The sequence below is a fragment of the Trachurus trachurus genome, assembly GCF_905171665.1.
Source record: "Trachurus trachurus genome assembly, chromosome: 10".
NCBI classification, from domain to species: Eukaryota; Metazoa; Chordata; class Actinopteri; order Carangiformes; family Carangidae; genus Trachurus; species Trachurus trachurus.
Window position 1 is genome coordinate 10938643 of NC_139894.1, and position 14529 is coordinate 10953171.

Consider the following 14529-nt stretch of genomic DNA (forward strand, 5'->3'; position numbering starts at 1 on the left):
TTGTTTTCGTGTCTTGCCTCACTCCCGCATGACAAGCAGATAGACACCATCCTGACGCTGGAAGTGTATAGGAAGGGTTGGCCTGCCTCCACTTAAAGTCATCAGAGAAACTCTTCATCAACTCTAAACGGAAACCGGCGGGCTGATCTTTGTCTCAGAGCTGACAAAACTCTCCGGTACGTTAAGCCATCTTGAGTGGTCAAATGCCGGTAACGGGACGAGATCGGTCAAAACGGAGGGTTCAAGCAAAGACGGTTTATTTTGGTTCAAGCTAGCTACATCGAGGGTAGGTTAGCTTCCTATTTCCAAGTAAAAGCACAAATTCTATCGTCATGGTTTTAAAGGGCAATGGGTGTTTTATTTTGTGAAAGTAACCGGAAGTGCGTTGGTCACAACGGCTAGCTTGAGTAGCGCCAAATTCGTCGGAACAATATTGTAAACAGCTGGTATTTAGACAAATTAACAACACACTGCTGATCTAAACTAACTTTCTCGCCTAAAATGTTTGAGATGCCGATAAACATCTGCAGAGTTTAGAGCTAAAATGAAATCAGCTTCTGACTGCTGCTTTCGGCTGGGGTAGGATGCTAACACTACCTATGCACTTCCAGCATTTGGGCTAAGCTAATTAGCTGTGCGCCGTATCTCCCTTGTTACTGCACGCACGGTCGAAAAGATGGTGTCTATCTGCTTGTCATGGACTCGGGAGTGAGGCAAGACACGAAAAAAAAATGTTGCCGTATCCCTTTAATCAGAGCAGTGCTGAGTGTCTGTGTGTGTGTGTGTGTGTGTGTGTTTCAGTCTGGGATAGAGGACGGAGACATCTACGACGGAGCCTGGTGCGCTCAGTACAGAGACAACAAACAGTGGTTGGAGGTCGACGCTCGGCGACTCACTCGCTTCACCGGCGTCATCCTGCAGGGTCGCAGCTCCATCTGGAGGTCAGTGCCGAGGGTCAAAGGTCAGACACAATGATGTGAAGTCCAGTCCTGTAGACAATATGCTTTACCCCAGTTCAATTAAAGGCTTCGGCTTCAATACTGGTGATTAATTCCTGTAAATATGCAAATGGTTAACAAATTAGGACATTTCTCTCTTTTATTTTGAAATTTAGCTCCTCCACACGTTTCCTCTGTAATCACATATTGACTGTAGACTTGTGTCTCTGTCACACACAGTTGGGATGTGGTTCACACCTACAAGGTGCAGTTCAGTAACGACTCGTTGGTCTGGAAGCCATCTATGAACGGGACAGAGGAGGCTGTGAGTAGCTAAATGTTTCGTTCTTTTCCTGAACTCTTATCTCTCTCCTACTTTTTCTATCCTCACATTTTCAGCCAACGACCTTGACAAAGGTTTGGAGGGTTACAACGTGAAGCATTTTCTCCCTAACTTAGGTTTTTAGTTTTCTTCTAATGTGCTGGTGCAAACCACAGGCAGATGTTGCCAGTTGTTTTCAATCTGAATGAACAGCTGGCATCTGAAAAATCTGCTGCCCTGCCACCAGCTTCTCAAATAGGAAAATGTCCAAGTTTTTTGTGAGAGTAAACTCAGTTTTTGGCTCTAAACTGTTGGTCTGACAATAGAAAAAAGACAATAAACATTGTCACATTAAAGGAAACAATCATCAGAGAAGTTAATAATTAAAGTAACTGCTTGTTGTTGCCTCACTATAAACTCAAACAACAGGGTCTTAAAACCAAATTTTGAGACAGGGATCCTCTATAAGACCAGGATGGACTCTGGGAACACATGATTTCTCCTGGGACAGGGCAAAACTTGTCTCTTGTCTCACTTGTAATGAACTCGAGCTAAATGTCCTGCAAACTGTCTTAGTGTTGCTGTCTGAGTTGGTACTTAGAGTATGAGCCGACATTTAACATTATGACACAACTGTTCAAAGCCGTACAGCAGATGTTGAATTTCAGTTTATGGAAGAAAATAAGAAATAATGAAAAATCATCACAGTCTAATTCTCCCACAGGCCGTTCAGCATCGTTCCAACAAAGGCCTGTAAAGGAAAGTTTGGTTAATGGGGGATAAACTGCTGTGTGTGTGTGTGTGTGTGTGTTGCTGCTGCTTTGTTAGGAAGAAATAACTGTTTCATTATCCTCCACAGTGTCAGAGTTGTGTGATGCATGTGGTTATTCAGGCGATAAAACAGGTTGCACTGTTTGGTTTTGCTGAGGTTTGTTTATTGCACTGGTTTTCTACCATGTGCACCACAGCTGACCACAAACTGTCCATCAGGCTTTTTTCCTTTCTTTTTTTTTCAATTAAATGTTTTCGTCCTGTTTTCCCCTCTGTCCCATCACCAAATCTATTCATAGAAGCAAATTAAAAAAATTTGTCGACCATAATTTGACCAGAAAATTCTCCATCTCACACAGGAAAATAAAAGTAAGAGGAAATGCTGAAATTCATAATTTGCATTAATGCACCATTTTTTCCTGTTTTTATTTTAAATCACTTGTGCAGAGAAGTCGTAAGATTCACTCGTATGTCATCACTTCTCTTTGTGTTAAAGGTGTTCAAAGGGAACCAGGATGCGGAGACGCCCGTCCTGGCCCTGTTCAACACCTCCACTGTGGCCCGGTACATCCGGATCAACCCGCAGTCCTGGTACGAGAACGGGACGCAGGGGTCCATCTGCCTCAGAGCTGAGGTGCTGGGCTGCAAGGTGCCAGGTACAGGCTGGAAATACAGGCTGACAACAGCTGCAAACAGCTGGAAACAGCTTTTACATGCAGTTTTTCCAGCGCAGTGACTCCCACCTTTCCCTCTCCTAACAGATCCCAATAACATCTACCCCTGGCAGACGGAGCCGCCACCGTCCAGAGACAAACTGGACTTCAGACACCACAACTACAAGGAGATGAGAAAGGTGGGACAGTCTGATCTGCAGGGGATTTGATGCTTCACGTCTTAAAGGAATAGTTCACCAAAAAATGAAATTCAGTCATTATTGACTCATCCTCATGCTGATGAATACTCCGGAGTAGTTTTTTCAAAGTGCATCCGGAGACCCGGGAGGCCGGTTCATAGTCCAACGAAATCCTTGTATGGGAGTAATAGGGCCCGACACAAAAATGCCACATAAAACTACACAAAACCATTTAATATTCCTCCACACTGCTCGTCCGCTGCAATCCAAGTGTCCTGAAGGGATATAGTCCAGAGTTTACTGGAAACGACGTCATTTAGGACATTTTTACAAAGAGTCCTGTATTGAATTTGCCTGGGGCGCCCTCTCGTGTTCACGTGATGCACGTGGACGTGACCGGACTTGTCTAAATGATGTCATTTCGAGTAAACTCTGGACTATATCCCTTCAGGACACTTGGATTACAGTGGACAAGCAGTGTGGAGGAATATTACGTAAATGGTTTTTGTGTAGTTTTATGGATGTTTTTGTGTCGGGCCCTATTACTCTCATATAAAGTTTTCATTGGACTAGGAACCGGCCTCCCGGGTCTCCAGATGCACTTTGAGGAATACAAAACTACTCCGGAGTATTCATCAGCATGAGGGTGAATTTCATTTTTTGGTGAACTATTCCTTTAAGGAAGCTGTGTTGTCAGTTATAAATAAAACTGCAGCCCCATGTTGACATAAACACCAGTTTGTGCTTCTCACAGTCACTCTAGAAAGCTCCCACTGTGTGTGTGTGTGGGGGGGGGGTCTGGTCTTCGTCTGACCAGAGAGCAAATATTATGGGAGGTTTCACTCCATCGTGGCAGCGTCCTCACTGGGCCGCCACTACCTGTGGTCTGTGTGAAGACGGTCAGAAAACAGCCCACAGAAACAAACACACTGAGTCCACAGTCACTGAGAGTAATTTACACATCACACTCAATAAACATATAAATCAATCAACTGATCTCCATCAAGGGTGGTGAGACTGTGGTTCACACATCTGTTTGGATGAGACACCTTGGTGAATTATTACAATATCACAAAGGAAAGAATGTGAATTTAAAATCAAAAATAGTTTGATTTTGATTTAGAGCAGTTTTCTTCAGCATTTTCTGTTTAAAGGTCCCATAATTTACACAGTTGTAAGTGTTTTATTGGAGGGTTTGATATCCGCAAGATGTACTTGTCGCTTTAAGCCCCCAAATACATCTTTATGTCTCCTCTCTCTGAAGCTCCACTAAGAAGAACACAAGGATTTGTATTGATCTTGCAGCCTCTGTAAAACTTCACCATTAAATACAAATGGTGATGGTCAATAAATGTTTAAATGAGCTAAACAGACGGTCAAATTCAGACTAAAATACTCCAGCATCCCAGAAAAAAGAAATTGTTCCACTGGTCTCTATTGTATCTCCAATAACATATTTGATGGCAGGAAGACGTCCAATGATTTTTCAGTGTGCTCCTTCACCATGACTGTTTGGTGTTATGTTGTTGCTAAAACTAAAATGATAACAAGCACAAAAAGGGCTGTGTTTACTATGTTGGGGTCATGGCTGTGGGCAGTGATGGCAGGGTTTCATTGTGACACAAAGTAACAAAAGCCCTTGATTTTTTTTTCAAGCGACAGTTTCTAAATACGTGCAAACATTTTGATACAGAGTATTAATACAGACCATAGTTCCGTTTGATAATCATACATATCATGTAATCAACAGAAATCTCAAAAAGGGACCTTTAAATTTTAGAGTTTTGTGTTTTGCCTGATCACTTGTATTTATTTATTTATCTATCATATTTTCATGTAGTTGAATCCATAAAATCAAAAGATCATTCATAAATTTGACTTTTTTTTCCTTCCAGCTGATGAAGTCGGTGAACGAGGCGTGTCCCGACATCACCCGCATCTACAGCATCGGGAAGAGCTACACCGGCCTGAAGCTCTACGTCATGGAGATCTCTGACAACCCCGGGGAACACGAGCTGGGTGAGACGCGATGAGGAGACTCAGCATCTGTTGTCAGTTCATTGATCACTTATACAATTTACAGAGAAGCTGGTGAGATTGTTTCTGTCTGTGGAGCAGCTTCATGCTCTGAACTGATCCGGGTTTGCGATCCCAGAGTGATCAGAGTCAGAGGGGTCAAAGGGTCGTGGTCTATACTGGCTGCCACTGTATCCTAAAACTAAAGCACAGACAGTCCAGTAGTGTGTGAAACATAAACCTGCTCTTCATTTACTCTGAGGTGGACAAATGTTTTCTTTGGCCTCCTCAGCTCAGAGCACATGGCAGAGGAGGAGAGAGAGGTTCCCGCCAAAACACACGGGCAGTGAAGGCAGCACAGAAGGAGATAGATAGATAGATAGATAGATAGATAGATAGATAGATAGATAGATAGATAGATAGATAGATAGATAGATAGATAGATAGATAGATAGATAGACCCTTTGGATATGAAATGGCACAATGTTATTCTTTCAGAGGTTTGTGATATAATTAGTGCATGGATTCTTGAGTTTGTTTTTTTGGTCGCAGTGACCTTTGACCTTTGATCACCAACTTCTAGTTCTTCCTTGAGTCCATGTGGATGTCACAAGATCCAACTTTAATTGGACTTCCTGTCTTGTATTGACAAATAACCAACAGCCTAAGATCAGTTTTTAATTTCAGTCTCAGACCTGATTCTTCTTCTTCTTCTTCCACCTCGGAGTCTTCTTTTCTTCCACAGACCAGTGTTGGTTAGTTTGGTTCAGTCTCTTCCACTGACCGTTCCTTCAGTTCTTTAGCTCAGTGGTCACAGTAGGAACATGTAGACTGGCTTCACCGTCGGCCTCGTCACTTTTCCACTCATTATGTAACTCATGAGTGTCTGTAGCTCGTTGCACACACACACAGTTTGTTGTTATGAAGCTTCCTCAGCTCAGAGTTAAATGTTTATTTGGTTTTCTAGTGATGAGATAAAGAAAATTCCACTTTCTGCTTCATGAGACAATGACGCTAATGCCTTTCAATAACAAACAGCATCGGTTTACACACAACTCTCGTAATTATAAATGATCTGCGATGAAGATTTTCGATCCTTCATATGATGTCGCCGCAAAACAACTAAATACCCTCAGAGGCTCAGACCAAAGCCCACAAGTATCAGAGGGTGAAGTCTCAGAGACGGAGCAAAACTGAAGCTCATTTCACATCAAGTTTTGTTTGATGAAATGATAAATTATGATAAAATGATCTGAGAAGTTTGTCTGAGAATTTTCAGCTTCAGTTTTTAAAGCAAAACACATCTGTATGTGTCAGATCTTAATATACACTACCAGTCAAAAGTTTAGACACATGTCATTCAATGGTCTTTCTTTATTTTTATTACTTTCCACATTGTAGATTCATTCTTAAAACATCAAAACTATGAAGGAACACGTGGTGTGTCCAAACTTTTGACTGGTAGTGTATATACATAAAGAAATGTGGCTGGGGTTATTTCATACATATTATATATTATATATTATATGATAGCAGATCTCTGCATGTAATAATAATGAATTATAAATAATAATAAATACATCTTATATCTAAATTACAATGATAATCTTATGTATTGAATAAATAATATCAGTTCACAGATTGTACACTCAAGAGTTCTGGTGCACTGATCAGAGCCTCAGTGTAGGAAACTCATCCCTGCGCTCAGTCGGAGCTGAAACTAAACAGTTTTGTGGAGGACGTGTGAGATTTCAGAGCTGCCTGTGACTGTAACGTATGTGGAGAAAACAGGAAACAGGTCCAGGTCTTTCATGTTGCACAAGTGGAGGAGATCTGTGCAGACTGAGACACTGCAGCTGGATAAAGTTTTGGGGCTTTGAGGCTCCTGGTTGTTTTGGATTCATGAGATCATGATGAGCAACAACAGCAGAAGAAGAGCTACACTACATGTTGTAGTTGTTCTCCATTGGTTTGGCTCATTTCTTGAAACGGAAATGACATTCTCAAAATGGACAAACCTGCAAACCACTTCACAAAATAACTATTTATCATTCATTTAATCACATTGCAAATGCCTCAGTACATCTTTGCAAATGATTAAGTTCAGGTAGCCTACATTCAGCACAGTTTCCAAATAGAAAGATCTTGTTGATCTAAACTGATGGATTGATTCTCAGTATAATGGTTGTTCTCGTTCTCTCCAAAACATCTCAGCATCAACTCATTGTATAAGCCATCACATGCACAATAGTCTCAAAATTTGTCAAGAACAATATACCATGAATACCATATTATTTACATCACTGTATGCTACATAAAAATGTCCTTGTTTTGTTGTTAATGTGTGTTTATATTACAGTTGGCAGTATGAGTGCAATGTGTGATGTCAAACCTTGGAGGCTGCTCTTACCATAAAATCTTCTTCTTCTTTTTTTCAGTCTTATACACAATTGTATTCTGTTAGCTGGACAAAAAAAACAAAAACAAGAAACTAGTCACCATTGTCAAAGAAGCCCTGGGTTAGGACTGAGAGGTGGACATGAGGGATATTCCAATGCTCCTCTGCCATAGTGACTAAACATCTCAACATTTTTACTTGCAGTGACACAACGCCAAAGGGACGATGTATTTTGGGGGCAGTGACTATTTATATGAGAAGGAAATTAGTTTTGACACATGAGTGAACTGTTTTGGAAGAGATATGAGGTTTTGCAAGTGAGCTATGGTGTTATGCTGAACTGTAAGACTGTTTTACCAAATGATAGAGTTTTGAGAATGAAATTTCTTTTTCAAGAAATAAGAAATGAGCCAAACCAGTTGGTCAGTTGTGTTAGAGCCTGTGTGTCTTTGTTGTGGCGCCCCCTGCAGGAGAGCCAGAGTTCAGATACGTCGCGGGGATGCACGGCAACGAGGTGGTGGGCCGGGAGCTGCTGCTCAACCTGATGGAGTACATGTGTCACCAGTACAGAGAGGGAAACCAGCGCGTGGTCCGTCTGGTCAAAGAGACCCGCATCCACCTGCTGCCCTCCATGAACCCCGACGGCTACGAGATCGCCTTCAAAAAGGTGCTTGGCCTGCAGCAGCTGTCAGTCAGAGACACACTGTCCTGTAGATCAGCGCGAGGGGTTAGAACCAAAAGGGCGTAAGTGACATTTTGGGCGAAAATGAGTTCTATATATCAAAAGAAAGGTCTTGATGAGCTCTATCCAATGATGCCAAAATGACCCATCTGAGATCAAACTGTATTGAATAAAGCAACAAAACAATAAAGACCTAACTCAAAAATGTGAGTAATGTTTGGAGCCAGAAGGGCGTAAGTGCACTTACGCCCTTCTGGCCCTGAAAAATACATCTAAATACATGTCGGACCCACATGTTGGTTCAGAGCCAGAAGGGCCTAAGTGTAGTTGTTGCCCTTAAACAGCATTGAAAATGGCTGAGAAAACTGCAGACATGGAACTGTGTGAGGCAGAAAAGATTTTGATGAATATTATGAAACAAACTGATGAATCCTATATTAAAGAAGTTAAAGATGAGTCAGAGTTGTTTTTGAATGTGTGCCCTCACAAGAGTGATTACAATAAGACAGAATCATGCCTTGAGAGCCTTACTGGGGTCATCCCTATATTCCCCGGCTCCTATGTACCTGTTATGTGTGTGACTGGGCAACATAGAACCCTTTCATAGAAAAAGGGTCCTATGTTCCCCGCTTTTCCCCCAAAAGACCAGGGCAACATGCCATGTTTTGTTGTTGTGACTTTGCAGATTTTTGCCTATTTTTGAGTGAGAAGTTGAGTTGTGACTTTGAGTGAGAAGTGAAATTGTCCCATTGGTTGGGTTTAGGCAATAAAGACAGGAGTTGGTTAAAGGAGCATTATCGCAAATCCAAATTCTTAATTCGGCCACTAGATGGAGCCAGGTGGAGCTTATCAGATATAAACAAGTGGGCAGCTGTCGGAGAGAGAGAGCAGCCTCGTTTAGTCCCCCCTCCCCCTCCTCCCCCTCCTCCCTCCTCCTCCCTCACCAGGCTGAATGAACGTGCAATCGCGGGAAAAAGAAAACTCGCTAGTGGAAGCGGCAGCTCTACTCGCGCACAACCACAACAACCACAACAGCAACTGAAACGTCCTCCTCCTTAATAACGCTGAGAGGACAGCTGAAGAAAGACACAGGGACGTGGAGACAAAGTGTTCTACCAGCGATTCAGTGACTGTGAGCAGCCTAACACACTGCTACATTACTATTTACTGTTGCATTTTTCCAGTTCGGGGGTCGGATTTGCGAGTTCCGAGTGCATTTTAACGCAGCAAGCGCCGGGCCGGCTTGGATCATAACAAAGACAAATGCTGCATTTGCCCCACGGACACTATACTGTTGGCGTTTTTTTTTGTAAATTTAGTTATGGCTCCCCCCGACCCATCTTTTGCATATTTCATCTTATTTTATGCTATTACTGCTGTATTTGCGATAATGCTCCTTTAAGTTTAGTACAGTAAAAAGACCAGGTAGAGGCTAGACAGGCCAGATAGATAGAGACAGTCCAGATAAGTAGAGAGAGTCCATCGACCAGCAACAGCGGGGAACATAGGACCCTTTTAAAATAATTAATGAATGAGTTACATGACAATTAATTACTTATTCAAGTGTTAATTATTCAATCAGTTCAATGCATTGTTCAGCAGATACGCCCAATATGTCCTAGAAGACTTGGAAATGTTTGGTGCCAAAAAGGCGTATGTGACGTTTTTGACATATTTTTTTTATTTTAAAATGTTTAAGAACATGTTAATTGTGATAATATGTCATAAGTTTATTACATAAATACTCATTCATATAAGCATGTCTGTGGTTGCAATGTTGTGGTTTAAGGTTAATGAATACAGTTGATTGAAGTCTGGTCAAAATTTTGTTTTGCCTCTCCTGTAAAGTTTGTCAAATGTCACTTACGCCCTTTTGGTTCTAAGCCCTCGAGCGGCTCTCAACGTGGGGTCCAGGGACCCCCAGGGGGACCGCAACTTTTTCTTGAAATTTTACCACTTTTTGTTAGAATTTATAAAGTTTTTGGAGAAATTTTTACCACTCTTTTTTTTTTTTTTTTTTTTTTACCTTTAAAAAAGAAGAAAATTTAAAGAAAATTTTACCACTTTTTCTAGAATTGTTTTCGAAAATTTTGTACTACTTCTCTTTAAAATTAAATTTTAAACTTTTTTTTTAATATCACTTTTTTTTCTAGATTTTTTTTTTTTTTTTTAATATTTTTTTTATCAGAATTGTTCCTACTTGTTCTAGAAATGTTTAAATGTTTTTAGAGAAATACACTTTTTTTCCAGAAATTTCTCTATAATATTTCCAAAAATGCATGCTATTGGCCCTAATTTGAACGTCATACATTGACTAAAAATGTAACATTCTTCAGTCTCAGAACAAATATTTGTGTATTTCTGGCATTTGCTTCAGAATTTTGTCCAATGGGGGTCCATGGTCTAATTTGTGTCAATTTAGGGGTCCTTGATGTAAAAACCTTTGAGAACACCTGCTGTATGATGATACAGATGATGATTATAAAAACCCTCAGACTCTCGTTTCCTTCTCTGACCCTCAGGGCTCGGAGCTGGCCGGCTGGGCGCTGGGACGTTACAGCTACGAAGGCATCGACATGAACCACAACTTCGCTGACATCAACTCAGTGATGTGGAACGCCATCGAGCTGGAGACGGACCGCTCCAAACTCATCAACCACTACTTCCCCATCCCCGAGTACTACACGTCTGAGGACGCCTTTGTAAGTTTTATAGACAGATAAGTAGCTATAATTACAGTAACATAATAATAAATGTGCATTATTCTCCTGTTTGTGCAGTGATTTTAGGGAAAACCATGTTGTTCCTATTTAAGTGTGTGGTTACATCTATTTGCATCATGTAGCAACAGAGTTTTGTTATTGAATAGGCTATTAATTTTAGTACCACTTCTGTAGAAACTAATGTGTCTGTCATTATAATCTCATTTGAAACCCCAGTTATTAGCCTGAACTCTGTCTCATGTTTCTATAGACAAAACAAACAAATAAAATCACTTTTAAATCACTCTTAAATCACATGAACATATATGCACAGTGGTTTAATATAAACAAGATTTGTTCAGTCAAAATTAACATGTGATAAATGATAGAAAAAACTCAATAAAATGGAAAATGTAACATTAATTTCATGTATAGTTTATTAAAGAGAATTAATTCTCACCTCACTAATAAGGAGCAAACATTTGTCTGAGAGGCTCAAAAGATGTGTTGACACTGAATGTTCATTTGCTAAATTATTTAAAGCAGAAGTGAGTGATATATTTGTGTTAATATAAGTCTTAAATAGTTATATCTTCCGACAGCAATCACTTACATAGAGTGTTTGGACCGAATCACGGGTCTCTCAGTCCCTCTGCTCTGCTCTGAGCCGAAGAGAAAACATTTATCGTATCCTACAGTTTTTATCCAATGAGGAGAGAGAACGGCATGCAGGGCTGTGTGTGCAGCCAAGGGACGCCGTGAATGTGGTGACGTAGGGACGAGGACTGTTATGGTGCGTTCAAGGAAACTCGTAACTCGTGTTTTTCCGGCCTGTGAAGTCATACCAGTTCAATCTGGTACGAGTTCACGGGTCGGAAGTTACGAGTGGCCGTTATAGTGACTTTCACAGGTAAAACAGTTCGGAAAAACACGAGTGGGTTGCCTGGAACGCTACAAAGTCGTAAGTTGTGACTTGAAGCTGTAATTTACGGTTTCAAAAGCCTACCTGGAACGCAGCATTAGCCAAAACGACCGGACCACTTACTTCTGCTTTAACTGTTAAGGTTTTCAATAGATGCTCATTTATCCAACAACATGGGTATAAAATAAAATAAAAACATGTTTTAGGTTTTCAGAAATAGAAATAAGAGCTCTATGGTAAAATGTTCCATGGCTAATGGCAAACAGAAATAAAACATATAAAAGAGTTTATCGTCAGTGACTCATCCTCCATCCTCAGGTGGCCTCGGAGACTCGCGCCGTCATCAGCTGGATGCAGAACATCCCGTTCGTCCTCAGCGCCAACCTCCACGGAGGAGAGCTGGTGGTCACCTACCCGTACGACATGACGCGCGACTGGGCGCCCCGGGAGGACACGCCCACCGCCGACGAGAGCTTCTTCCGCTGGCTGGCCACGGCCTACGCCAGCACCAACCGGGTTCCTCCTCCTCCTCCTCCTCCACGTCTTCATCTTCCTCTTAGTTTTTAAGATCTCACCTTTAACCTCTTGTTGTCTCTCATGTGACCAGGTGATGTCCAACCCCGACCGACGGCCGTGTCACAACAAGGACTTCCTCAGGTACAACAACATCATCAACGGAGCCGACTGGCACAATGTACCAGGAAGTAAGATGTGTGTGTGTGTTAGTTCATTCTGGTGTGGTTCAGCTCAACTCTATTAAACCTCTATATCATGTTTATTTATTTTTTTATGTGTGACAGAGCTGTCTAACTTTATTAACTCCACTTTTTTCCAGAAATTTCTCTATAATATTTCCACAAATTCATGCTATTGGCCCTAATTTGAATGTCGTACATTGACTAAAAATGTAACATTCTTCAGTCTCAGAACAAATATTTGTGTATTTCTGGCATTTGCTTCAAAATTTTGTCCAATGGGGGTCCAAGGTCTAATTTGTGTCAATTTAGGGGTCTTTGATGTAAAAACCTTTGAGAACCACTGCTGTAGATGATAATAAAAACCCTCAGACTCTTGTTTCCTTCTCTATTACCTCCATCAGTCTCAGTGTTTCAGTGAAAACATTCTTGTTCCTGTCACACTTGACCCTAACTCTCTTGTGTCTTCCCTGCAGGTATGAACGACTTCAGCTACCTGCACACCAACTGCTTCGAGGTGACGGTGGAGTTGTCCTGTGATAAGTTTCCTCACGCCAGTGAACTTCCCATCGAGTGGGAGAACAATAGAGAGTCTCTGCTGGTTTACATGGAGCAGGTCCGACTCATTTTCATTCTTTAATTCTGGTGTTTTGATGGGAATAAAACAATAAAAAGTTAAAATCTCATCTTATTTGTTGCTGTTTTGTGTCCACAGCTTCAATAAAACACTGATTGTAGTCTCATTGTTCTGTGTCCAGGTGCATCGTGGGATCAAAGGTGTGGTGCGGGACAAAGACACAGAGGCTGGAATAGCAGACGCCATCATCAAAGTCGAGGACATTGATCATCACATCAGATCAGGTATTGGTTTACATCCCACACCACATATTAAATTAAAGAACCATTTCTAATAATAATACAATAATAATAATACTGTATAAGAAAAGTGTTAAATAATGACACTTAATTTTCATTGAATCACTCCGTTTTTGAGTCTTTTTTACTGTTAAAGTGCAATTTGGAGCTTTTACAACAGAAAAGCTTCTGGATTTTGTGGATATGAGCCCAGAAAAAAATATACTATATATACTACATTCACATGCTCAAACATTCAACACGGAGGAAATGTTATCTTACACTCAACAATTTGTACTTTGCAGTGCATAAAAACCAAGATAAAATAGGTGAATGGAGTAGAATGAAATAAAATAAAGATAAATAGATTGAATAAAATGTATAAATGTATGTGCATAAATACATTAATAATTTAAAGGAATAAAAATTGAAATAAAACTTAGTTTAGATCTAATAAAAAAATAAGATACAATAAATGGTGCTATAAATCTTAAAATAATAATAATAAAACATGCTACAACACTCTACATCCACACTCACATCCTCCATCTTCCTCCACAGTTGCCGACGGCGACTACTGGCGCCTGCTGAACCCCGGCGAGTACCGAGTGACGGTCAGCGCGGAGGGATACTTCCCCTCCTCCCGCCCCTGCCAGGTCATGTACGACCACTACCCGACCATCTGCGACTTCCGCCTCACCAAGATGCCCCGACAGAGGCTGAAGGACATTCTGGCGAAGGGCGGGAAACTCCCCAAAGACCTGCAGCTCCGACTGCGCCAGCTGCGTCTGCGCAAACTCCGCGTCTCCACCAAGGCCATCAACCAGAGACGGGCCGCCGCCGCCGCCAGACGGGCGAAGAGGGTGTGATGAAGAAGAAGAAGAGGAGGTGGAAGAGGAGGAGAACAAAGCAGGACTTGTTCAGATCACCATGGCAACTGGACTTCGCTCGAGTCTTTAAAGTTTGTTATTTATCCACGACAAATGTTCAAACACACACCTGATATACAGAGAGTTTTATCTTCTGCTGTGGAGCAGCGGAGTAGTTCACGACCCGAGGATGCGTTCATGGTCTGTCAGAAATCACAGCATCCTCCAGAGCTGCTGTGTTAAAGCAGAAGTGAGTGATATATTTGTGTTAATATAAGTCTTAAATAGTTATATCTTCCGACAGCAATCACTTACATAGAGTGTTTGGACTGAAACACGGGTCTCCCAGTCCCTCTGCTCTGCGCCGAGGAGAAAACATTTATCGTATCCTACAGTTTTTATCCAATGAGGAGAGAGAACGGCATGCAGGGCTGTGTGTGCAGCCAAGGGACGCCGTGAATGTGGCGACGTAGGGACGAGGACTGTTATGGTGCGTTCAAGGAAAC

At 41.4% G+C, this 14529-nt stretch overlaps 1 protein-coding gene across 1 annotated transcript; it reads left to right on the forward strand.

The window, feature by feature from the left end:
- Positions 1–882: 882 nt before the first annotated feature.
- LOC310992100 (putative carboxypeptidase X1) lies at positions 883–14031 on the forward strand. Its single transcript, XM_083980089.1, has 12 exons — positions 883–941; positions 1179–1263; positions 2528–2687; positions 2793–2884; positions 4780–4903; positions 7769–7965; positions 10503–10682; positions 11923–12120; positions 12212–12308; positions 12776–12915; positions 13058–13160; positions 13716–14031. Exons 2-12 carry the CDS (start codon positions 1243–1245, stop codon positions 14021–14023), a joined length of 1620 nt encoding a protein of 539 aa, XP_083836215.1. The 5' UTR covers positions 883–941; positions 1179–1242; the 3' UTR covers positions 14024–14031.
- Positions 14032–14529: the final 498 nt, after the last annotated feature.